General features: G+C 32.6%; 1 protein-coding gene across 1 annotated transcript in view; it reads left to right on the forward strand.

Annotated features, from left to right (window-relative positions):
• Positions 1–26,040, forward strand: part of LOC130441345 (uncharacterized) — a 143,505-nt gene extending 117,465 nt beyond the window's left edge. Inside the window, exons 4-5 of the mRNA XM_056774972.1 lie at positions 11,932–12,254; positions 19,885–26,040. Of these exons, the coding sequence (XP_056630950.1) occupies positions 11,932–12,254; positions 19,885–20,201 (640 nt within the window). The 3' untranslated portion in view covers positions 20,202–26,040. The remainder of the gene's footprint in view (positions 1–11,931; positions 12,255–19,884) is intronic.
• The last annotated feature ends 730 nt before the right edge of the window (positions 26,041–26,770 follow it).

Raw genomic sequence — 26,770 nt, forward strand, 5'->3', positions numbered from 1 at the left:
TATGTGCGACCTCAAGAACCTTTTTTTATTATTCGCCAAATTCCTCTCCAATCTGTTTCAATGTGGAATATTAAGTAAATCGTAGGTATATACGAAAAAATGACTGTGGTTTTCTCCCCTAATTGTTTAGTTTATGCAACTACCTACCAAACGGTATCACAAAATATGTATGATTAATAGGATAAAAAAATAGAAGTATCAAAATGGTCGAAGTTGGTTAAATAATAATAAACATAAATGGAGTCACGTAATCAACTTTCATTGTCAATTACAAATTAAATATGGTAAAATATAATAGTAAACGTAGATGATATTTCTTAGTTGAAGCTTATATATTAAATAATAGTATATTAAAACCTGTTAGCAATCTGATATGGGGTGAATCTTTTGAGTCTACGTCGGATCATAGATTCTAGCAGTGGGTATTTGGCAAATTGTTTGGGAGTCTTTCATTGTACTTTCCACTGATCACTTTTCTAACTGAAAACACATCTAGATCTCTAGCAATGATGTTATTGATTACATACCATGGAGTATTTGTTATCAACTTTAGAACTTTTCACTGAAATCCCTCGATAATATATATGTTTGTTATAGAAGCTGAACCCCACAGCTGGATTTCATATGTCCAAATAGGATTCAGTATTGTTTTATTAACTTATTCTTGATAGATAGCTGTGATTTTCTGCCAATTATCCAGTATGGTTGTCTAAATTCAATCGCAAGTCGTTTTCTTTTAGTAAAAGATGTTTCCTCTAAGAAAGTCTCTTATCCATATGGATACCAAGATATTTGACTTCCTCTTTTTGTGGAATTCCATGTTCGTTTCTTTCAACGGTCTTTTCGTCTGTTTGTGAAAATTTTTAACCTGAAATCACCATATGCTTAACCATTGCTGTAGCCTATCAAGATTTGCTTGAGGAATTTAGAGAAACTAGTGAAGTGTTCTCTGTCGTGGGAAATCGTATATAGAAGATATAATAGTGGATCCAAAACACTACCTTGGGAAACACCTTCGTTTATTACATGAATGAATGAATATTTTTTCGGGTACTTAAAGTGGAATTTCGATCTTCAAGATAGGATTTGACAATAAGGGATTTATGGGAAGGAATTTTCTGATTTTATAAAGAAGTCCCAAGAGTCAGACTTCATCAAAGGCTTAACTTACATCGAGGAATATCCCGGAGCAGTATTTTTTATCTTCCAGATCTTTGTACTCTCTCAATGATAGCATGTTCCTCTCGGAATCCAAAATAATGTTTCAGAATAATTTGGTTTTGATTATCCTGGTTTTTAATAGCTTATCTAACAGTTTAGCTAGTATTAGAAGTAAACTTGTTGGTCAGAACCAAACATTCTCATAAAATACGGCTCTGATTGATTTATTATTAATTATTTTTCTTCCAAATATCAGATATAAAACATATCGTGTTCAAAATTTGATAGCAATTATTTCGATTAAAGATATTACCATGAAATTATATATACTTTCTTTTCGACTCGGTTTTCTCTAATTTTATTTTATCTAATACTGTTGGAAATTCGATTTAAGAAATCGTAAGCTTCTTAATAGGAATTTTCAAATTCGGTAACGTTTACAATTAAATTACACAGCCAGCCGACAGCCCTTCCTTTTCAGATCCTGAAATTTAGATTATCGTCCAATTTATCTGAGACGTCTTTAAATCATTCCACCGTTGTTTTATATTATCATCAGCAATACACAATAGATAAGCTGCCTTATTACTATACTTTGGATGAGAAATTAATGTTTACTTGAGTTAATTCATTGGAAGTTGTGAATATTTCGAAACAAAAACGTTTTAGTTATACAAATATAAAGGATTAAAGAACAAATTTAGCGGATGAAGAAACTTACGTGATCAAAAACAATGCGAATAAGGGAATAAATTTAAGTAATCATCTCGTATCTTCATAAATCTGACTTTTTGGTTACAATAACGATACAGTCATAAAATATAAAATGAAATTTGAACAAATTTATGTCCAGAAGTCTCTTACGTTTCGGATGATAACTCAAAAAACTGACATTACCGTAATAGTAACTATTAATAATACTAATAGTACTACGAATGAAATTATCTAATTTTTTGCGTTGTGACACTATTTGGGAAGAGGTGCGATATGTAGTTATTCATACATCACGTGCATTATACACACTACGTGAATTGGACACTTTGAGTGCAATAAACACTTGTTGCACTAGTTGTATACCATATTTTGTCAACGGTCATAGGCAAAACAGAAATGTTCCATTTAGGACACGAGTGATAAATGAACAATTCCATATTTGATAATCAATTAGCACTATATTATGAACAATAATTGAAGCATTTCCACCATGAATAATGAAAGTAGATCTTCATTTGTTACTTCTCTAAATTTACTACGACTATTTCCATATGACGTCTCGTTTAAGCTTTACTAAATCTGCTCCAGTATCTGCAACAGTTATTGCCTAGGATCTCCTGAACCGTGTGTTGTTTAGAATTCTACAAATATAGATATTTTGCAAAATTAAAATGGAATTTCAACAAATTTGTTACTTCTCTAGTTCACTTTATTCAAAGAAAAGGATGTACCGTATCGACTATACCTTTACTCAACCCCTAAATTTATAAATCATAACAATTATTCAACATTATAACATTGTCGTCACCAGACTCACTCTAAAAACGTGTCTACCGTAGAAGCCCGATTAAGAGTCAAATATCAATATCAAAATGGATCATTTCAAGAACATAAAAAAGTAAACAAAATAAAAGATTTAATCCCGACGTAAATTTCCAAATTTTTGGTGGATGCATTAAGGAATCTACAATATAATATGACATACTGTAAAGGTGGTGTCGTGATTTCAAATGTGGCACCCACAACCGCTCTCGCACGAAAAGATCGACGTATGACTATTAGAAACATAGTTGATGATGATGGTATCTCATAGCATAGCCAAATTAAACATGGAAAAGTTATCCACTACATTTTCAATACCATAGGTATTAAAACATGTACCAAAGCAATCTCGGGAAGACATATGAGTTCGTTTTTTAACAAAAAGTGTGATGATGAGATCAGAATGCAGCGATTTATTAAGTGTCAAAATGTTACAGAAGCTAAAAAACGATTTTTTTTCATTAAATACTAAGATCTGTAGTTTTGTTAAGGGATTTATAAACGTGTTTCCTGTCAAATACTTACAGGACACTGTAAGTGCTTATTGACTTGTGGATATTACGAATTCCTCTTTATCATTCTCATCTTTTTTTAGTTATAATATAGCAAAAACAAAATATTCGATCATTTTATAAGTAACAGGATGTAATGTGTGAAAATTCACGATTGGTTTCAGAGGATTACGTCAAGATACGAATGACATATATTCATCTATTATTTTCGATTGATTGATGGAGTTGTCTAAGTTACGATTATATAATGAATGAATCGATAATAAAACGCAATTCCGCTTTTTCAGCATATTAAGAGGGCTTGAAGATTTAGTTTCTTCACATATTTCTAAAAGTACAGCTATTTCGAAGCTATTCATTACGATTTTAAGACATTTTCTAGCATTTCAGAAAGTAAAACTTAAAGGTTTTTACTACTACAACACACATTGTTGGATACACCCATTCAATAATTCCGTCGAGTGTAAAATGGCTTGTCTATAGGTCGTAATTTCTATTGGATAATTTCAATATAAATTATATAATCAATAATATTTCATATTTTGAAAATTTGATATTTTTAAATAGGCAAACTGGCAACCTTAGTGTAAATGTACCCGTTGTTATGTTGGTTTTTTGTTTCTTGGTCTTAAAATAATTCTATAGATACTGTTACGAACTGTTTTAGTATGCAGCTTTTTAGTCAATCTGCAAGTAAGCTTTCAAGCAATTAACAAAATTCGGAGCATTGTGTTTTTTGTGCTTAATTTATAAGAGTTTCCTAGATATTAATTTCCACTGTTGCGATCAAGTTCAACATTAATAGGTTGCAAAGCGATAGCCCAGTAGCAGCTGAAAGGTACGAGCTTTAGTCAGGATCCTGCTAATTTTTCACAAGTTTTCAATGTAATACTAAAACACTGAATAGTGGAAAGCCACTTTTTCAGAAGCAAATTTTGCAAACCTCACAAAAACTGCGGCAAAAGCATTTCTTTACACAATAGCAGCTATTTTCAAATGGGCTGCTTCAATCAGCTGATTTTGATAATTTCATAATTGTTAGAATGAATTCTAAGTTTTCTAGTATTGTATTTTCAGAATTTAAATCATATAAATCAATGGATTCAGAAATTTTGATTGAAAATAATATAGAATTGTGAAAAACGTAATACAATCTCATATATAACGTACTGAATATTTGGCGTCGATTTGAACGTTAATGTTTGTAATTATTACCAAAGGCTATAGATAGTAATATGACAGATGAATGCAATAAAATTTTTATTGCATTGAATCAATAACAAGCTACTGTTTCCACTGTATACAGTTTTGTTTTTCACAGGAATGTACAAAAAATTCTTATATAATAAAATAATTTTATAAACTATCATATTTCGGGTTCAAAAGGCTAGTACTGTAACCTGCATTCCTAATGTGACCAAATTTCTCCAAATGCAAAAATAAACGCTAAATCGTAAAAACACCATATACTTCAACCTATGGAAAATGTCACAAAATATTTGAAACAAAACGTGCTTTAGTATTTGAAAAAAAAATAGAAAGAAAACAAAAAAGGAACGTGCAGAGTAAATACAAAAAGAATACAAGAGGCTCACCAAGGAGCAAAAGAAAACGGGTCAGCTTTATATGAAAAAAGCTTTACTGTGCACCATCTATCAAAAAAAGTTTTATCAACCTTGTATCCCTCTCTCATATAAAGATCATGTAGTAAACGATAAAGCTGACTATTTGTGTCGTAATTGCTACAGATAAGACTCATACCGTTGATAAACCTTTTTAAGAATCTTGGGTGAGATTTTTGATGAATTTTTCCACAATACTACCAGTTCGGAGACTAAAACTCGACCAAGTAATCGAATTACATATCTTTCTACCTAACCAAATCAGTCATACTGCTTTCCAGGAAATGTGTATTGACATCTCCTCCTCCATCATACTAAACTAACAAGTTCACTATTCAAACTCTTTTCTCTATAATACAAAAGAGGTCTTTCCCCTGCAGATTGGAATCCTACTAGGGTTCAACTCATACCAAAAAAAAGGAAAAAAAGAAGGCTCCCAATAACTACCGTCCGATTACTTCTTGGCCATTGCCAATGGCATGGAGGAAGTCGTTAACCAGCAAACTTTGAGATCACTTGAGTTTGCTAACATTATCAGCAACCATCAATACGGATTCCGTAAACATAGATCAACCGGGGACTTTCTGGCCTATGTCACAAACGTATGGACTGAAGATATAAAGGATAATATGGGGAAACTTGACATATTAAAGGCTTTTGACAAGGTTTGGCTGCTAAATAAATTCAGATCGTACGGTTTGTCGCCTTTACCTAACAGCTGACATAGTAGCTTTCTCAAAGACCGATCAGGTCTGAGGTGAACGCTGATTTTCCTCAGGGATGCATCTTATCACCTACTTTCTTTCTCCTGCATATCACCGATCTACTCGACAAAACTATAAACATCTATAGCTTCGCCGACGATAGCTAACTGGTGTCGTCGTTCAAATCAACCGTCCCTATAAACTCGGCTACTACACCACCACCAATACCGATTTTGAAAACATTCTGGAATGGGATAGAAGCAATCTGATTAAGTTTTATCCGGCAAAGACCCAGATTGCTATTATGCTATTAACCAAGGCAGCTTCACTAAAACTTGGAGCCATCTTTGAGACCACAAAAGTATATATTCCGCAACAGCTTCTAATCCTCTATGAGGCCCAGATTCGTTCATCTTTGGAATAGTGCTCGCACTTTTGGAGCTCGGCTCCCAAGCATACTCTGAAGATGCTCGATTCAATACAGAAGAGAGCAGTTCGACTTATAGGCAATCCAGAGTTGACCAGAACTTGGACAGCTTAGAGCATAGAATAAAGGTTGCTGACCTGACTCTGTTTTACGGATACTACCACGTCAAACGCTCTTTTTAGCATAATTTCACCTAGATCAGTTTTTGCAAGTGGCCTGCAGACACCCAGGACAATTTTTGGAGAAGTGCAAACCCGTGAAATCGGCTACCAAGGCACGTATTTCCCGAGCACTACAACCTACAGATGTTCTAGATCAATATTCAGAGGTATCTCCATACGGCAGACACTACTCGAACTACTCGAGTGTAAAAGGGTTTTCCATCTTGTGCTTACTTTTTACATAAACAAAATTATATAATTGAAATAATCGCACGTAGATTATTTAATTGAAACTGTTCGAATAAAATAAAATAAAAGATTATTACATACACATAGCTATATCACGTTTAAGAAAATAACGTGAATTTTTAATCCTACTATTCGTAATCGCGTTAAAGCGAGCTTTCAGAAAATCCACACTTTCGCAAACATCCTTTCCCATTATAAGGATTAGGTTAGGATAGCGTAACTAAGCTTCTAAATGTTGTCCCGTTGTGATTTTGAGTATAGAGGAAGTTATAAACACCGAGTCCGTCCTATCTACACTCTCTCGACTCATATTGCCGAGTGAACGTCCACAGCTACGCTCAATTTGTTTTAAAATCAGACCATTGTTGACTATGAATGCTTCATGGGGATTTATTACGAATAGAGGTAATTCTAACAAAGAAATTGCTTGTCAGGATAACAGTGGTGGTTTGGGATGATAGTTAGGGTGCATGAATGATGCTTCACTCATTTCGAATATGAAAATGTTTTACAGGATGGATGTTTTTGAATAGTATGAGTTTTTCAAAAAGTTTAAGATTCATAGTCATTCCAACTTCTTCTCAATGTATTCAATTGAACTTAAATATATTGCCAGAACACGAAGGGATGTGGAAAGAAGGATTAAATATACTGTTTTACGAGGGTGGTTCAAATATGATCCAAACAAACGCTATAGACGGCGCGCCTGTATGTTTTGAATATCGCGGCTTTATTATGTGTTAGCCGAGTTACCCGAGTTAGTGGTCGGTAGGTCTACTGTTTTTAAATGGGACAAAGCATTCAAAGATGACCGCCAAACCATCGAAAATGAGCCACATGATTGTCGATCATGAACCAGCATAACATCAGAAAACATTCACCGCTTAGATTAACTCATTTTGGAGGACCGTAAGATAATTGTTCGAAAAATTTCAGCTGTACTCTACATTAGTATTTGTAGTGTAGAGTACATCTAAGACAACAAGGTCCGCGGTTAAGATTATGTGTACTGTATTCTGGGACCGACGTTGAATGCTGTGCGTTGACTTCCTGCGCACATGACTTTCCATAAATACTTTATACTACTGTACTTACTACTATACTTCAGAAAATACAAGTGAAACCTGCTTAACGCAAGAAATGGAGTAAAATTCTAGCACGAAATGCAATTCTTCTCCAGGATAACGCGTACCCTCATACCATCTCACCGGCGTGCGTCGATAAAATATTAGAACTGGGGTGGGAGATACGAGAACTAGAACTCTCCAGCAACCTACAGTGCATAGTTATCACCTTGGAACTACCATATGTTTGAACCACCAAGAAGTCCTCCGATGTCAAAAAAACAACACGTAACATGATAGCTCCTAGCAGTTCACACACTTGGTAGTTTAAGAAGACTGAATCTAAAATTGCTGTCAGCTTGGTCAATACAGGGAGCTGTACGGTGAGGTCCAAATTGAAATCGAAAAATCTCAAGTGAGAATCGAGAGTTACGTATTTTCGCTTGCAGCCTATAAGTACCTACATCAAAACGATATCGACCACGACGTACAGATCTCTGTATTGACCAACCAGCAAAAATTTGGGGTTAGTCTTCTTGAACTACCAAGAGTCTAATGTTACATGCACGACTTCATTTTTAGGTCCCAGCTCCTAGCTCCTATATATATATTTACGCTCAGAGCTGTCACCAACACTCTAAATCTATCTATCTAGAATAAAGTTGCCCGATACCGGCAACAAAAAGCTTCCAGGGAGGTTGCAGAAATGTCCAACTTATAAGGGTAATTACCTAGAAAAACTGTTAATTTCTGTAAATATTTTCGATTATAAATAAATGAGTCTTTGTGTTTGCCTCTATCATATTTAAACCGCCCCGAAAAACGATGTGAAATAAAATAAATTTTATCAAAAACATCACAAATATACTGTACTGTATCCAGTACGGGTGATAAATTTGATAATTATTGAAAAAATATCTTTGTTCTATTAAAATATAGATTATGTTAAAAGAGAACAAAAAGTTGGAAAACATTCTCGTGGGATTAAAAGAAACGAACCACAAATGATCTTTGTTAGAGCAAAAAGAAAAAAACGGGTTGAAAAGTCCTTTCAAACGAACCTTGCGTGCTCAAAAAATCAACAATCCAACGCACGTCGTTAGCTTCGAACCCGAAAAGAATTAATTTGACCGTTAATCATTCACAGAGTATTGCTGGCATATATGAATGAGATTTTTATGTCTACTCTAATTGTAGCAAATTATTAGTATAATTATTTTATGTTTAACGAAACAAGGAAGTTACATTGTAATAATTTAATTTCATTTATTAATACGATATTAATTATGTTTATTTACAACGTATATCATAATCAAAGTTGTATTCAGTAAACTATTATTTTATTTAGAAAACGCTGATTGTGCAGATTGCAGTTTTTACGTATAAATATGATGATGTATAATACATTTTGCATCTGACAGAAGTTTAAAAAAGTCAAACCAATTGTAGATCTTCTAAGATTATACGAGATTGATCTTTATCACTATTTATAGAGTTGCTGTGATTATAGCTTAAAGAATGATAATTATAGGTTTAGAAACTCGTTGAAATACTACGATATTATTTTAAAAACTCGTATATGATTGAAAATATCTTTCCGTTGAGCACAGCTTGAATTTTTTCAGAGATTTTAACAGCTGTAATCTTTAATCTTTAAAAAACATTTTTATGCAAAAGTAAAAGATCTACAGCCTTTATGTTAATTGAAGTTTTACCACAAAAAAAAATTATATTCTCACTCCTACCAGCGAAATGATTATAAAAATTCTTATCCAAAAGATTTATTCCGTACGTTTAAAGTAACTTGTCTTAAAGTAACTTTAAAATTCAAGAGCCTACCGCAGAATTCGTGGGCCAATTTGCTCATCCAGGGAAATGGTTCTTAAAAATTCTTAACAGATTTAGTCCGAACATTTTAAAGTAACTTATATTTGAAATTCAAAAACCTACATCAGAATTCTTGGATTTTGCTCAAGAATGAATAAATAAGAGACAAATTTCGGCGTATTTCTAAATTTTCCTAGACTAATAGGAGAAAACTAATTGAATAAAATTATTGGAAACATTAAACAGTGAGAAATCACGTGAATTTTAAAATGCCTAACAAAAAATTTAGAATAATTAAATTTGGTTGGTCCAAACTCAAACAAAAAATGACATATAAAACTAACCATTTCTTCATTTTATCTTCAAAATTCAGTTTCATTACTTGTTAAAAGTAACGAGAGTAAATCTGTCCATACATTGTTTCATGTTGTCGACCATAACTCATCCTTGAACTATATTTATCATTTTATCTGACAGATATTTTGTATAATGTTACATAGTCACGTATACACATTGACCGGGACTTACGTGGTTAGTGCATCAGTTGGAATATAACCTAATCATTTATTTATATACAATCAACAAACTAGAAACCACGTGTTGATGCCACACTATGTGGCAATTATTATTCGGTAATTTTCAAAAACACTTTTGATGTTTAACTATTATAGTGCAATTTAGCAGGAATAAAATTTTCCAAAGTCGAAGATAGTTTTTTGCGATTCCTGTAGTTCCCCATCAAATAATTTTGCCCTTGAAAAAATTTGTTTTCTGTTTCCTTTTTGCAAGTTCAAATCATGTTCTACCAGTTTGAATTTGCGAGAATATTCACAAAAATTGCTGAAGAAGCTTTTCAAGCTTCGTAATTTAAACTCTACAGCTCCCGATCAATTTTGCATATCTTGCTTGCATATCTATTTGTTTTGGTATTCCATACTCAGTCATCCTCTGCACATCTGATTAACTTGATGTACGAGGTCTGGCTATTAAATAACGAGACTGGTTACAAAAAAGTGTTTTATTATGAAAATTATTCTACATTCGAATGCTCCCCTTTGCCACACACATTTCCATACATTTTTTGCATTGATCGAAGCAGTACTGGAAGTCTTCTTTGGTGAGTGTCTTTAGGAACTCTACCGTTTTTTGATTTACCGCTTCCATCGACTCAAATCGGGTCCCTTTCAAAGCAGATGTTTTTTTAACCTTTTAAGGAAATCTGAGCAGATCCGTTGACGTCAGGAGTCAGATTTTTTGGCACCAACTTCGCACAGATTTTTGTCATGTGTAATTCCTCGTGTGAAATTTTTCTAACCGTTTCTTTGTGGGCGTTTACATCCTCGGCAACCATCCGGAACGCTTTTCGACGATCTGCACGCACAATTTGGTTGATTTTGGTCACTGTTTCCGGATTTGAAAGAGTCACAGGGCGACTTGAGCGCTGGTCATTTTCAGTGCTCTTTCGGTCCTCACTAAAGCGCTTACACTACTCAAAAGCACGCGCACGAGCTAGAGAATTGTCCCCATAGGCCTCTTCCAACAATTTATAATACTCAGTCGGAGTTTTTTTCACTTTAACGAGATTGATACGTTGCTCCTGTTTACCGTCATACATGGTTTTTGTCACGAGAAGAAAACACGTTAGTTTCAAACCGCTACTGCACAATATAATAGAGACAGAAACATGTTTTGGGATGTGCATAGACAAGATACTTAGATACCCAACGCACTACTAGTTTCTTACCCCACCCATCTAGGGTGCCCTCTAGGCGTGCAGTCTCGTTATTTAATAGCCAGACCTCGTATATTGTCCAGTATGGTTTCCTTAATATTCATCATTTCTCGTCTTGTGATTTCTGGAATATGTTTGAGCTTTAAAATTCTTGCTGCTCGCTGCCAAAAATCTTTGTTCCATTCTTGTCGTCAGCTGCCACGTTTCATATCCGTATAATACAAAGCTTCTTCTTCTTCTTCCTGCTGTATGTAGGCATCATTGCCTGTTTTTCTTCACATCATTGCCTTTTCTCAGTCACCTGGGAGGTTGTCACTCCATCTTTTCCGAGGTCTTCCAAGGTTTCTTTGTCCTGCTGGTGATTTGTCCTTTGATATTTTCACAATTCGTTCTTCCGTTATGCGGTCAATGTGCTCATTCCATTTTATCTTTCTATCCAGTACCCAGTCATAGATGTTATCTATCCCGCATGTTTGTCTTATGTTTTCACTCCTTTCTCAATCCATTAGTGTTCTTCCCGCTATTCTTCGAACTATTTTCATTTCTGTAGTCTCCAAAACAAAGCTCTTGTGTTAAATATTTGATGTTTTCTCTTTTACTGGACCATAGTACGTAGTTCAGTACTCCAATGACTTTTCGTACTTTTATTTCTGATTCCTTTCTTCCGTTGCTTGTAATTTTTATTCCCAAATTATGTATTCTTTAGTGGCTGGTATTTGTCTTCCGTCTTCAAGTTGTAAATCTTCTGTTTATGATCCGATATACGAGTAGATATTTTTTATTATTTTTGAAAACTTATCAACTTGAGTAACGAATCGCCCACATTAATTTTTACTTAAACTTACTATAATGATCTAGAGATGAGGGAATACTGAAATTTAGAAGTAAAATTGTTTGGTTCACATCATATTGATGAATCCAATTTCTTTTTTCCAGCAATCTTGACATCCCAAGACGACCCAGCAATATCACCTGTTCATCATCAGGCAGTTCATATTTAGAACGTAGAGATTCTTCTACAACTTTGGGACTTCCTCCAATGCCTGCACACAAATGCAAATTGTCTCAATGTCAATTCTCCGATGTCCCGGAGATGTACGATTTTTATTACCCTATAGATATTAGAGTTACTCATCCTACTCCCGGAGGATCTCCTTGCGGGAGTAATAGAGGACTGTACGACAGAGTTGTCGATATTCCGAATTTAAAACCGAAGCTAGCTCCTTTAGCTTCTATTAGTAGTTGTAATAGTTCATTAGGTAAGTATAAATTGTTTATTTCAATGTGGTAAAAGTTTAAATCCAACGCCAATAGATAAATTACAAAATCTTCTGTTCTTCTGCCTCTGAGTAGAAACTTTCACATTTAAATAAAATCCCACAAATGTATTCTATCATCAAAAACTCATTTATGATTTATAACAGTCATTTATTCTAGAATTTTCTACGAAAAATACGAACTCTAGAACAGCCATCGGTTTAGTAAACTGTTCTACTGTGTGATTCATTTACATTGGAAACATATGTGTTAAATCTGATGTTTTTTACCGATTTTAAACAATTCTAATGTCAAATGATGAACATTTATATCGGATTAACGAATTCCGAATGTTTGTTTCAATTTTAAGGACGTACTATGATAAGTCTTCGTTGTTAAAAATAGAAAATAGTGATTTTTTTTATAAGAAATATATATACGTCATTCAAATCAGAATACTTTCGAATCATTTTTACTAAAAATAATATTTATTGGAATCAAAGTTTAGACAACTTGAAGTTTTGATCATTTTGACTCAAGCTGTTTTCCAACAGTTTTTATAATTAATTACTGAGAAAAAAAATATTCAAAAAATATATAATTATTTTTTATCCTAAAGACTTTTCCAATATGCAATAAGCCGAATACCGACAGGTTACAAAAATTTTTGGCCATTTTAAAGAATGCATCAACGGCTACAACTCCACAATCAATTGGACAATGAGGATAACATTTGGGTTGTATGAATCGCATATAATATTTTTTGTCTCAAATTCCATTCATCAATCTTGGAATTTGTCAGAGATACGTTTCTTTCCGTCGAAATTACGAAATTAAGGCCGTGCATTTTATTTTGCATCGTTGAATATGGTATTTATGTCAATTCATTTGTTGATTTAATTGGATTTGAATATTTCTTGGTAATTCACTGCTTCGTTAGCTTTAGAAATGTTTACTTTTTCATATTTATCCCTGACTTGGGCCTAAATTTACCTGTATGCAGGTTTGTTTGTAACTAAGTTATACTAAGAGAAAGTTGGTTAGTACTGTTAGTATATCCCATCACTTTAGTTACGTTCGTTAACCGAGCGGTCTGAGGCTTCAACCTCAGAATTCCTCGGTGGTGGATTCAAATCTCGTTCATGCTGTTAAAATTTTTTTTCTTTTTGGATTTATAGAAATTCGTTTGTTATTAGATATGTCCAGAAAAGTGATAAATAGGATGAATTTTTATACAAAATCTCGTAAAAAGTGAATTAGAATATACCAATACGAGGATGGTCCCAGAAGTACCTAGTCCGACCTAAAGATGGCGGTAGTTGCTTGAAAAATACCACTGGATTATAAAGTGCACAATCTATACAGCATATGTTTCAAGTTTGAAGATGTCAACGTTATATGATATAATACTTTATTTGAAAGGCGTTAGCCCAACCTATATAAAAGCTGAACTAGATTCTAATTTGGATGAGACTCTTCCTTCGTTATCAACAGTAAAATATTGGGTAGCAGAGTTTAAACGAGGCTGGACCACATGCGAAGACCAGCGCAGTGGTCGATCAAGTGAGGTGACGGCTCCATAAATATAGAAGAAAATTCATAAAGTAGTACTGGATGATCGTAGATTGAATGTACGAGAGCTAGTAAACATAGTAGGCATTTAAAAAAATGCATTACATTGCATATCAACTGAAAATTTGGACAGAAAGCTATGTGACAGATGGGTGCCGCGTTTGCTCACGATGGAACAAAAACTATGTCGTGAAGATGTTTTCATTGAGTGTTTAGCAATGTTTTTGCGAACTTTTGCAGCGTTTGAGCGAAGAAATCAAGTAAAACGGCCGCATTTGGCTAAGAAAAAATGTAGTTTTATCAAGACTAACACAAATTTTGTTACAAGAAACTTTATTATAAGATTTACAATTTACTGAATTTGCTTTTTCATTGAATGCCCCTACCTCAATTATTCCTATGTTATCCCTAATATCTTTTTTCTGTATTTCCATAGTAATTTTTCTGTGGTAATTATTGGTATTAGTTCTTTCGATATCAATAATCTTCTTCAACATTCTTCATCTATAATTTCTTACAATGCACCAACTCACACATTGTTATCGTAATGGCCAAAATTAATGAATTGAAGTTTGAATTGCTACCTCGTGCACCACATTCGCTAAATTTAGACCCATCAGATTATGTTCTGTTCCCAGAATTGAGAAAATGGCTCGGTGGTCAAATATTTTTCGAGCAATAAAGAGGTGATGTTAATTGCTATTTTGAGAAGCTTGACGATTCATATTATAAAAGGGCTATCGATATTTGTTGGGCTAGATAATTCTGGAACCATCGTTGTATGTTCCCATTGACGTAATTGTGAATAATCTAAGAATTCCACTAAAGAAGGTGATTCAGAAGTTTAGTGAAAAATATAGTGAACGTATCAAAGTGTAATGTGCTCGGCAATCAACTAATAGAAGAATTGTGAGATGAGAAGACTAAAGTGGTACAGACCTGCGAGACATGTTTAAATAGTAACTATAAACATTGATTATATAGGAGTGAACAATTAGTTTTAGTCGTAATTAACCAAAAATTCTAATTATATAAGGGTATACTCATTTGAACAATCCTTTCTTTGTTTTGTTGAACAGTCATACCAAATCAGTATTGTATAACAAAACGGGGTTTACAAAAAATATTCACTGTTTTTTGGTTATATATTACACATCTACTTATAGTACCAGCTTAATTTATTGATTGGATTTAATACATTAGAAATATAACTACTTCTATACAATTGAAAATGAATTATTTATCAATTTACTGAAGAATTGCTTGAAATTTTGTAAAAAAAGTAACGTTTATCAAATCGAATTTCGTTGTCATCCCCAATTAAGGAGAATTTTAAAAATATTGGACACTCTGTTCGACGTTTTCCAACAATGTCGTCCTCCCTATTCTGAAGCTTTCTTTTATTGATGTTATCCACCACTTCACCTCCTTATTTACCGAGGGCCTCATTGTTTTGGATAGCACAGTATTTCGCGAGTTTCAATGTTTTTTTCAGATTTTCACTTCGCCGCATAAAACGGTGGAAAATGTAACAAGGCATATTTGAATTTCATATTTCTTTAGTCAGTTCAAAAACAAATTCTATTTTCCAAGTCGACCTCGCATAAAACTTCCATATTCTATCTTTTTTGAACAGTTATACAGTATTGGAAAAGAAAAGAACGGAATTTGAGAATTTCACTTGGAGCACCTTAACTAATCTAACAGTATAAGTAACAGTATAAATGATACAAAACCGCAATGAATTATAAGTAATTGTACCAATCTTTTGGTCATAAAATTATTGTTTTATATCAACTTGTCTTTTATTTATAGCCTATCGAAGTTTGATAAAAGCGGCCCTCGTATTTGAGATTTGTCATAAAAACATAAATAAATTCCGTATCGGAAAAAAATGTGCACGATGAGCTCAATCTTGGTAACTAGAGCTCCATTTGCAATAAAATAGTGTTTCAGAGAAAGTACAAACATCAAAGGAACTGAGTTTCTAGTTGCAGCCGCAATAAATGTTCCATTAGAGCCATATTCTCCTGACGTAAAAGAGCCACGTATACTTCCCTTGAGCTGCTATTACTCTACCTGATTTCAAGACAGTTGGAACACCAGTTTAGTTTCGTCCATATTTCATATTGTGGAAGCTGGGAATTGATACTAGTCCATAACTATACCTATCCTGTTATAAAACAAACCGACGACGATGTCGCCCTTCCTAATCTGGGCGGTTCTGGTTTTCTAATAGATGTCCTGTACATATGATGTCCTTACACCATAAAACATAAAAGAAAGATAGTCTTCCAATATTTTTTCTCGTTAAATTAAAGAAACTTGGCTTATGTTTCTGTACTACTTGACCACATCAGATTCAAGGTTAACATACTTCGAGATCGTAGTTCTATCTATTTTGTTATCTTTAACAGCTTTGCGGATGCTTGAATCGTTAAGGACTTCATCTACTGCTTGTTTTATCAATTCTATACTTATATTAGCACGTTCCGTTTTTGATTTGTAAATTGTGGAGCATTTGAAACTGCGGCTCAACAGACCCCGCTTTGCCTTAAATCAGAAACATTAACGCGAAGAGTGAAATAGATTTAGTTTTTATAGAAATGTGTTCGGAAGAATTCGAATGTGAGGAATACAATTTTTCTACCCGTACTAAACGATAATCCCGCTTTAAACACCTCATTATTTTCACTTATTCTTCATATTATTGTGGTATAAAGGATTAGTGAATTCAACTTCAAAGGATTTTACCCACTCCAGCCGGAGCAACTTCTTCAGTATATAATTAATGTAATATTACAGACTTCTCATTAGAATTGCTGACATGTGTAAAGAAACCATTGTACATTATAATATTTACTCAGGTGTAATAATGTAAATAAATATTTACTGAAATATATTACCTTTCTTCCCTGCTTTCTCTATTTACCAACAAACCATTCAAAGAAATTTATTTGGTTTGCTTACCTTGAATTTATCCCTGAAGCCAGATTCATTTATTCATTTTGTATTTTGAAACAAAAAGTATTCATAACGATTTGAGTCTACATCACACTGTATGTATTACTTCAAAATATTCGATTAATTAAACTACAACGTCAACCAGCTCAAAATATTTACCTTCAGCTTCAAAATACATCAAACTGGTTACGTTATATTCAAAGTTTATTTGAACTATAGATACTCTTCAGAAATCGACATTTACATTCCGTATTGCAGCAATTCAATAATTAGAACAACAGTTTCTTTTGTAATAAGTGGTAAAAGTGTTTTTAATGGCGCAAGAAACTGTGAGGTAGACGTCGAAAATTCCTTCTAATGTGTTCATAAAAAGGGTATTAAATGGACGTTGAAAATCTAACGTTATAAATTCAGTTAAATATTAATAACAAAAACTTAATGCTAAGCGACGATTTGGCGAGAAAATCTACCGTTTTGTAGTATTAATTCTTTTTCAAAATGTCTAAAAACCACTTTGCAAAAACACTACAAAGAAAAACGAAATATTTAAACAATAATTGACAAATAACTTCTTATAGAATCGGGAGGTCCAGTCGATCCTAATTACCCTTGCAGTACTCACTCTAATCTCTTTAGACTTGAAGAATCGTTCGAGTTGTATCTGTAATAACTATCGTCTAAATGCTCTCTGATTAGGTCTACCACTATCTTTAGCTTCAACTTACCGTCTACTTTGCTGCAGGATTCTCGTCCTCCAGTTTGAGGAGTTTGTCTCATCTATCTGTGAATGAAGGCATTCTACTTTTATTATTTTCCTTTCCTACATCTTGAAGTGTACCTTAAGCCGGCAGTAAGGGTTGAATTCTGCCAAAAGCTAAATAACTCGAAGCTTATCCAGATTTGTGGTAAGTTCAGCATCATCATTGATTTTGTCTCTCCTCTTCTCCACGTGAGTTTGTCTGAATTTAAGGATGATATTCACATCATAATAGAAAAACTAATGCCCTAGCCTCCGATAGTTAATCGTAGCATCCATACGGTTACCATGAAACCACTACACCTCCTTTCCAGATGGTGTTTTCATGAGATAAATGTAGTCATATCTTCACAAACTGGCCGCTATTGAACAGTCGATAACTTCTACTGGATAATAAACTGTTGAAGCCAGTATGGATGTTCCGTAGATAGTTGAATAAGCTTTGGCTACTCAAATCGACAAATCTAGCAATTTCTAATATTACTTTGGAGACAATAACAAAAAGGGAACACGAATCAAAGAAATTTGACTCACAAATGAATGGAGGGAAAAAAATAGATACACACTGAAGACAAAGATAAAATAAAAAATATTAAATGGATAGTGAGTTAAAGAAAATATGATTTCGATAAAGTTTATCAATTTGAGAGCAAAAAACTTTCAAGGGCAGTCAAAATCGGAGCTTATGAAATAATTATAAGACCAGTTGTTCTATATACTTTGGAAACATGGACAATTACAAAAAGAAGATGAGAATAAACTGGAACTATTGGAAAGAAAAAGCATCAGCAAAGTATATAACCGTGTGAAAATGGCAGAAGGTATATGGAAAAGACCTATAAACAAAGTATTAATGATGATACACAAAAGGTCAAAAAGAACACAAATCGTTACAGTACGAAGAGCAAGAGAATAATTATGAGAATGGTGCTGGAGGAAGGAGGAAATACTAAAGGAAGAAGGGAATGAACAATGAAGAAAATTGAAGCCAAGGCACTGAAATTACCCCTTAATAGCTTTGAAATGTAATTAAAAATATTTGTAAGCGTTACGGCAAGTTTATCGAACTAGATGGTGCTTTTGTAGACCGAACTAGAGTATGAAATAAATTTTGATATAACATTTAGTACCTATTGGTACCTATTCCCGTAAATTTAATCAATTGAAAAGCAAGAAAGCTTCTAGCTTTAACTATATGAATTACGTTATAGGAATCAACATTAAGCCATTTCCTTTGTCAATTTTTGCAAGAAAATATTTTTGTATACGGGTGTTTCAAAACTTTCGCATGCGAGTTATATCACTACGAAAAAAATCGATTAAAAATCACCAAACAATCACATGTCTATAATGCATAGATTAACCACAAATTAACAATAAGGTTGAGCCAATCAAACCATGTGAAACGTTTAAGTTCCTCCCTATCGAGCGGTCGAGAGAGCCATAAAATTATTTAGCTGCTGCCGCATTTTTTAATTTTGCTTTATAGACATGTGATTGTTTGGTGATTTTTAATCGATTTTTTCGCAGTGATATAACTCGCATGCGAAAGTGGGATGATGGTATGATTGGTCGCATCATGTGGTCGTAGTGCGCATGTCATTCGACGAATGTTTTGCTTCCACTGTTGGCATTGGAGTCTTGGCCATGAAAAATCGGTTTTTTGACCCGCGTAGAAAGAGTACCTAACACTGGAACGAAGTTGGAACCAACACATGTTGTACACAGACTTCTTGTCCTCTTCCGCATAAATGCTACGTGTTTCGTAAGAAAAACCAAAGCTGCCATTATTATTCAGTTTATTTTAAAATAATTAAATGTCTGTTTTATGCTGTTCATCACTTTTTTGCCATGTTTTTCATTTTGATGCAGTACTTTATTAAATATTAATATCAGTTAATTCCATATGGTTGAATTGAAAAAATACAATTTCCGTAGATATTTGTATAATAGTTTGTGTATACAGACTCTAAAAATATTCAAAAAACATGTGTTTTAGTATTTAAGATTTGATACAAAGAGCAATAAATAGTAGGCTATTTCCATTAGGCAAATTTTGCCTTCTTAAATTTTTCCTATTGCGATGGACATATAAACTTTGAAATAATTACCAAATTTTGCCTCAACTTGTTCATGATATGAGGTCAGGAGCTATTTTCTATTAGAATAATAGGTAAAAGGAATTTTTGTGATCATCTTCTTGGAAATTTTGTGAGTAGCATAAAGGAAAGTTTCACACTTGATAGTATTTCAATTAAAATTCATAAATAGAAACATTTTTATATAATAACAATATGGAATATCAAAAAAAAAACTATTTTTAATTATTTTTTGTTTAGGAACTGATATTCCAGACTTCGAAGTACAATCATTTTCTAGCGATTCTGTATTTGATGACGACGACGAAGATACAGAACACGAAATGAACGAAATAAGCACAAACAGCGATGCAAACAGTGATAGTGACGTCAATAGTGACGATGGCGCCTGCTACCGAGGAAGGAGCATAAGACTGACAGTTCCCGTGGATATTGAACCTATACCTTCATCAAAATCGTCGTCTACTCTAGTAGGTCATGATAAATCTTCTTCGGAACATAGTTCGGTTGTCAATTTAGATGAAAAAACATCTTGGGTCCAAGAAACTTTATTTTAAAAAACAAGAGATATTTTTGGACACGCTCTCCTCCATGTAGACAATATTCAATATTGAGTTACTGAAAATATTAATCTTGGCGCGATAACCATTGAGGTACTCGACGATAGTGAGTTTATAAACTTTCTTCAGATACATATATAGTAACATTTTAATCCAACAATGTCCAAGTACCTTTTATACAAACCGCCATTTACATCTAAACGTATTAAAAACAATTAAATCAAAACAAATATATATTTTAGAAACTGTTAGTTATATTTTCTATTTATGATATTTCTTTATATCAACTAGAATTATTTCCTTCCTTTGGTGTCTCAATGGTTATAATTTAATGTACGTGAAAGGTTAAATGCGGAATCAAAACACCATAATCAACTTAATAATTATCGTTTAACTCGATCGAATAAAATCTAACTATTTTTGTCAGCCTCCCTGTATATACTTAATATTTGTTCTTATTAAAACATTAATCTTAAAAATAAAATTAGCGAATTGAATTTTAACTTTAAATTAATTGAAATTCGGAAATATTTACTCATGTTAAATGTAAACTTTTGAAACCTACTCAAATCAAAATTAAAAAAAAAAACTAATAAACTGTGATTAAACGTTAAATAATTTGTGATAAGCTAATAATAATTTGTGATAAATTCTTATTTGATCTAAAACATCGAGTATGTAAAAAATATATGTAAATCTATAAATCTAGAGATGTTTGTAGTGATTGAATTGTTATAATAACACTCGCTACGAGGTTACATGAGGAAACCCAAGAGCGAGAGTGTGAACAGTGCTCTTGCCTTAATTCGCCTCGCCTCTCTGTTGCACCGCTCCATGTTGTTTTTTCGGGCACGAATCAAAGTACGTAATGGATGCGCCTCGCGAGATTCTGTATTGGGCATTATAATCAATTTAATTTTTTACGGCTTCAAATTAAAAGACGTGTTCAATACTGCATACGCTTCAGTGATTTCATCTTCACTGTTCCTCAATTTTGTGTCATTAGATCAAAGGTTACTGTTACATCACGAGAGAAAAAACTCAATTATTGAACTCAGAACCTTGGATAAAATTTTAGTCCCTACGTTAAGTTGCCGAAAATATGCATTTTCTCGCTCGTTCGAGACACTTTATCTATACCGCGCATGCTTGAGAATGCGCAGAACCGAGCTGAGATCTCGAAGGATAGAGAAATCGTTGCCATTCTGTTATACTTTGTCGGAACAGCTTTCACTTATAGAAAGTGTCCATATAGAAATACTCCATATATGCTCGGAACCAGAAAAAATCGTGGTTAATACTCTGCGACTACACCAGCTCCATTTGTGTTATTTACTTATGTTGTTCGTATTCGACCAATGAAAACTTGATCGGTTTGATATGAATCTTCAGCTTCAACTATTAGTATAGGTCCAAAAAATGTTTTATGAGCACCATATTTTAATATTTAATAGGAAATACACATATTTTCATATTCTTAATCAACTTAGTTCACACTTAAAATAAAAAAGAGCAGATCGGTTACAAATATGATTGTAATCAAAATCTATTAATAAATAAAACGATGAGAATACAATGTATCTACAGAAACCACAATCAGAATGCAAATATTAAATTTTATATCGATATCTTACCTACATTCAATGAATAAATCGAAAACTAGTTCCAGAACATTGAGCTTCATTGCTAGAGTTATGCACGTATCAAAAATTTACTTTAGTATCGATATGATAGCTAAAACTTTCTCAAAACTAATGAGTTACTAGCTTCAAATATCATAATTTTCAAGTGACATCCAGAAATTATGAAGAGAGTCTCAAGAAAAATATTTGATAATACAGATTGTCTCGTAAATAAGTGCTAGTATGATGAACCGTTGAGGAATAATTAAAATAGCTGAATATAGTAATCATATACGTCAAAAACTTTCTTTTAACATTGTATCTATCCACTTTCATAAGCTGGTGTGAACATAATATTGAACCACAATAGTTGCATTAGTCCAAAATTGACAATATCAAGTTTCTTGAATGTCATTTTCTAAAATTTGAATGGTTACAAAACCACGCACTACGGTAGAGAGTTGATTGGTCGAATATGATCTAACGTTTACACTTTTCACTTTGGATTAATTATTGCTTCGATGACCGCCTCTATCTTCGGTGTTACAGTGTCAACCCGTTTCATCATACATAAATTAACCTTATCAATCAATATAAAATGTTTGTAGTAGTTTAAATGGAGCTCTACGTTCGATTCAATATAATATTTTTATCCGTAGATATTTCATATATCATCAAACTACAAATCAAATGTCTCCACGTCTTTCTTTGAACACTATCCACAAGTATTGAATCTTGAATTACCTCAACTTTGGTAATAAACACGAAGTTCATACTCTTACGTCACATTAAATATGACATTGTAACAAATTACTTGTTGAAATTTGAACCCATAATTTAAAAAAATCTACAGGTTTGTTCCAACCTACTAGTCTTGACCGTTCTTGGAACGGTTATTGGAAGCGTTTAAATGATATTTTCTGCGCAATTTCCTGTTTTGCACTGTTCTTGTAACAGTAGTTGTATGGAGTGTAGAGAAGGAGGACCGTCTCTGGGTTAAAAAATGTGAGCTGATTTTTGATGGGTAAATAGGTGGCGCTGATTATAGAGGGTATTCGCTTGAATTTTACGCGCTGATTTAAAAAAAACTGTATAGTAATGCTTTAAATAATGCACCGTGATAATGAAATTAGTAGTATTAAAATAATGAAACGATTAACAAAACAGAATCTCGTTAAATTAGCTTTATTATTTAGCTATTTATTTGGTTTAGATAATACATATATTCTAATATGAAACAAAAGTAGAATCATGTAACAATAATGAAATAGTATAAAAAAAACATTTTGGTTGATTAAAATAAAATATTGAATTTTATCCGTAACTAATATAATAATTATAGTTTTGTTAAAATATCATTGGTAATTAGCTTATGCAAGCAGGTACAGAAATATATCAAGTTCTTAATAAAAAATAAAAATCTAATAAGATATTAAGGATTGCACAGCTTTTCACATGAATATAATCAAACGTCAGTCACAACTTTGATAATTTCTTATACAGTAAGTGTTTAACTTCAGATCTCAATCCCATAGTACAATCAGCGCCACGTATTATCCCTACAGAATTCAGACCATATTTTAAACGTACCGTCCATAAGAGACGTTCCTCCTTCTCTACACTCCATAAGTAGTTGATATCAATCAAGTATCGAAAAGACCGTCCCGAAAACGGTTCACAAACGAGACCTAAATCGGTTGGAACACAGAACAGAACTGACCGACTGGAACACGTAATCTCTATTGCGCAGAATCGTCACCGTACTAAGGAGGGTTTTTTGATGGGTTGGAACGAACCTAATAAAATGTGGTCTATGCTTGTACCTTTTTTAGATCAATCGATTATATTGTGATGCTTTTTTTCGAGCGTGAATAATCTATTTAAGCAGATACTGTGAATCTTAGTAGTATCGGAAACTCAAGCAATAAAAAGAATACTACCTCTTCTAGTCAATTTAAATTGTTGTCTATATCAAATAATTCTATCTACTAGTTACAAATCTTACTCGTAAACTGTGATGATTTTAGTTATTGTTATTAGGAATCACCAATTAAGTCAATTTATTATGTAGAGTAGCCCCTTTTTGATGTGAATACTTCCAATTTATTATAATTTAATATAAACAATAAGAAGTATTTTATTAATATGCGTTCATAAATTGGAAACTAAGGTGAAAGATAATCCTCAGTGTTCTGTTTACCTATTAGGGATGCTATAAATTGGATGCTGCTAATCTCTGTCACGAAATTTGATGCTGTTGATGGGTCATTAGATAAGAAGTGGAAGTTAAAATAAATCAATACATTACTCCAGGTTTAGCTATTTATTCACAAGTTCACAATATTTTCCTGTTGGTCACTAATTAAAAAGAAATCTACTCTAATTATTCATCATTTCCTCTAACATATTTCGAATGTAGCACATATTAATCTGTTCAATGTGTTTCTTATTTACTGAATTTATGATTTTAGATAACATGTATACTGCATCCTTCATAAATATATTGCAAACCACAATACACTTTTCTATATCTGGTCCTTATGTTAATCAGTTCTGTAGAGTCCAATTTAAGGGTAGTTTTAAAGGGTAGCAGGTATAGTTCTTTCAATATCAATTGCAGATTATAAAAGCCCATGCCGACAATTTTGTTTGATCTACCATAGGCGTAGATAACTCATTTTATGAATTTATTATTTTTATAAATACTTTTCAGAATATGATACTTAGACAGATGCACTTAATTGTAGTCTTTTAACTTCGAAAAAAAAATATTATTTTACCTTGTTAACTTGCTACAACTGAATTGTAAATTATAAAACATAAATAGACGAGTAAAATGTACATGCCTGTAAGGGGGTTTAAAAAGGGTACCAGACGTGAACTGATCCCTTTTTGTACCTTTCGTCTATTAGAACTTCGGTAGTCTTTTGTCTGACGCAAATATTCTTGTCGCCATCGAACTATCCTGAACGATTCGGTTATTACCCCGTTTTTTCAGTTTTTTGTGTTTAAAACCACATGCTGATAAAAGTTGTCTCAATGTTTCTAAACTGGTATAATTGTATTCTGGATAATTTGCTACCTTTTGCTGTATTATTTCTAATGTCGCAGCCCTGTTCTCCTTATATAAACTATAAATTGTCCTACGTACAAAATCTTGAGTAGCTCTGTCAACTGATTTCAGTTTTTCTTTACAGCAATTCCTTCCGTGACTACTCGATAAATGGAAAATTTTTTACTCTATATATATATAATTAATTCAGCATTCTTAATATGACTTTGCATTTTCAGATTGCTCAATATTTTCCATTGTTAAACATTCGAATATATTTAAAATAACTTGCTGTGTTTGTGTATCTAAATCTTTATTATTAAATTCATACCTGTCTTTATTCTCACTACACTGTGCAATTTCACTGTCTTAATTTGCCCATGGTCAGAAGAACGCCATAATTCTATTTATTTAAGGAAATGTATGAATTAAATAAATCTCACTAAGCCACTCCATTTGAATTGGTAAATAGCGGAGATGACGAGTCCACGTAGACTGACGGTTTGTTGGATGTTTATCGAATTTTATACGGAGAGTGAACATTATTTACAATTTCTTAATTTGGTATAGGTAATGGCATAACTGTCTTCTGCTGTTGATATTGAATGAGTTGTAGCTTCCAATTTATGACCGCGTATACAAATCAAGTCCGTTCATACACACAATGAACAAATGTTAAGAATAAATTGAGATATGTGTAATAAATGAGACAATGAACAATATTTCGTCATTTCATTAAATGTATAAACGGACTTCACACAAATGGTAGAACAAAACGTCTTCTTCGCGTCAACAGTTATAGTGGAAAATAGTTCTAAGTAAACAGGAACAGTGTGACGTCATAAAATAAGTTGGTAACACTATACTTCCCACAACTGGTAGAACAAAACGTCTTATTTACGTCACCAGTGATACTAGGAAAAAGATCTGAGTAGAGTGGGAAGGTGTGACATCATGAAATAAGTTGGTAACACTAGTTTGTTTCCAAATAAAGTTATTTATGTGATTTATTGTCGATTTTAATTATTAAACGTAATAAAGTGACTGTGTCCTATCGTATTTTTAGAAAATAGTTATGATCTATGGGTAAACATATAAATTAAGGATAATATAAACGTATAACGACTAATAAGTAATAGTGAAAATAAACAAATAATAAAAATGTAAACAATAAAATAAGAACCCAAAACAATCAACTCATATTTATAAAAAGAACATTTAACAATAATACAGGGTAAAAACTAATTAACTAGCAATATCCCAGATATTAAACAAAGAGATGATTTTGCTGTGGTTTTTAATAATCAACAATGGTTTTAAAATTTAAAAAAGTCGATTACTAGTAATGTCAATTGTTTGTAAAAATCAGATATGCAGTTATCAAATGATGTTAAAATTAGGAAATTTTGGAATCAGTTTGTACATTAAGTATTATCCAAAAAAAGCGTTTTTAAAATATTTTACTTTATTATAACTTAATGAAAGTACATGTTGTTAGCTATTTTATGTTACTCAGATGTTAAACGATACTAGAAATCTAATCAAATACCGATGAAATACTTTAGATAGTCACACAAATGTTAATATAAATAAATATATTTATGTTTCTAAATGTTCTTGATTTTATGTCTGTTCTGTTTCAAAGTTTTTTTTAATAATATTTAAAAGATATATAAAAATTAACGTTTCGATTAATTAAGTCTTTATCATTTAGAAACATAAACATATCAAAATCAATTAAAGAAATTTATAGATAAATATATATATATATATATACTTCTCTGGCGGAATCGAAGAATTAGTTTCAACCTTTGTATATTTCTATAGTACCTTCAAGAGCTGGTAATGATAACAAAAATAATAATAGAGAAAATTTCTGCGTTTATTACCTA

This window comes from Diorhabda sublineata, chromosome 3 (genome assembly GCF_026230105.1).
Source record: "Diorhabda sublineata isolate icDioSubl1.1 chromosome 3, icDioSubl1.1, whole genome shotgun sequence".
Taxonomy (NCBI): domain Eukaryota; kingdom Metazoa; phylum Arthropoda; class Insecta; order Coleoptera; family Chrysomelidae; genus Diorhabda; species Diorhabda sublineata.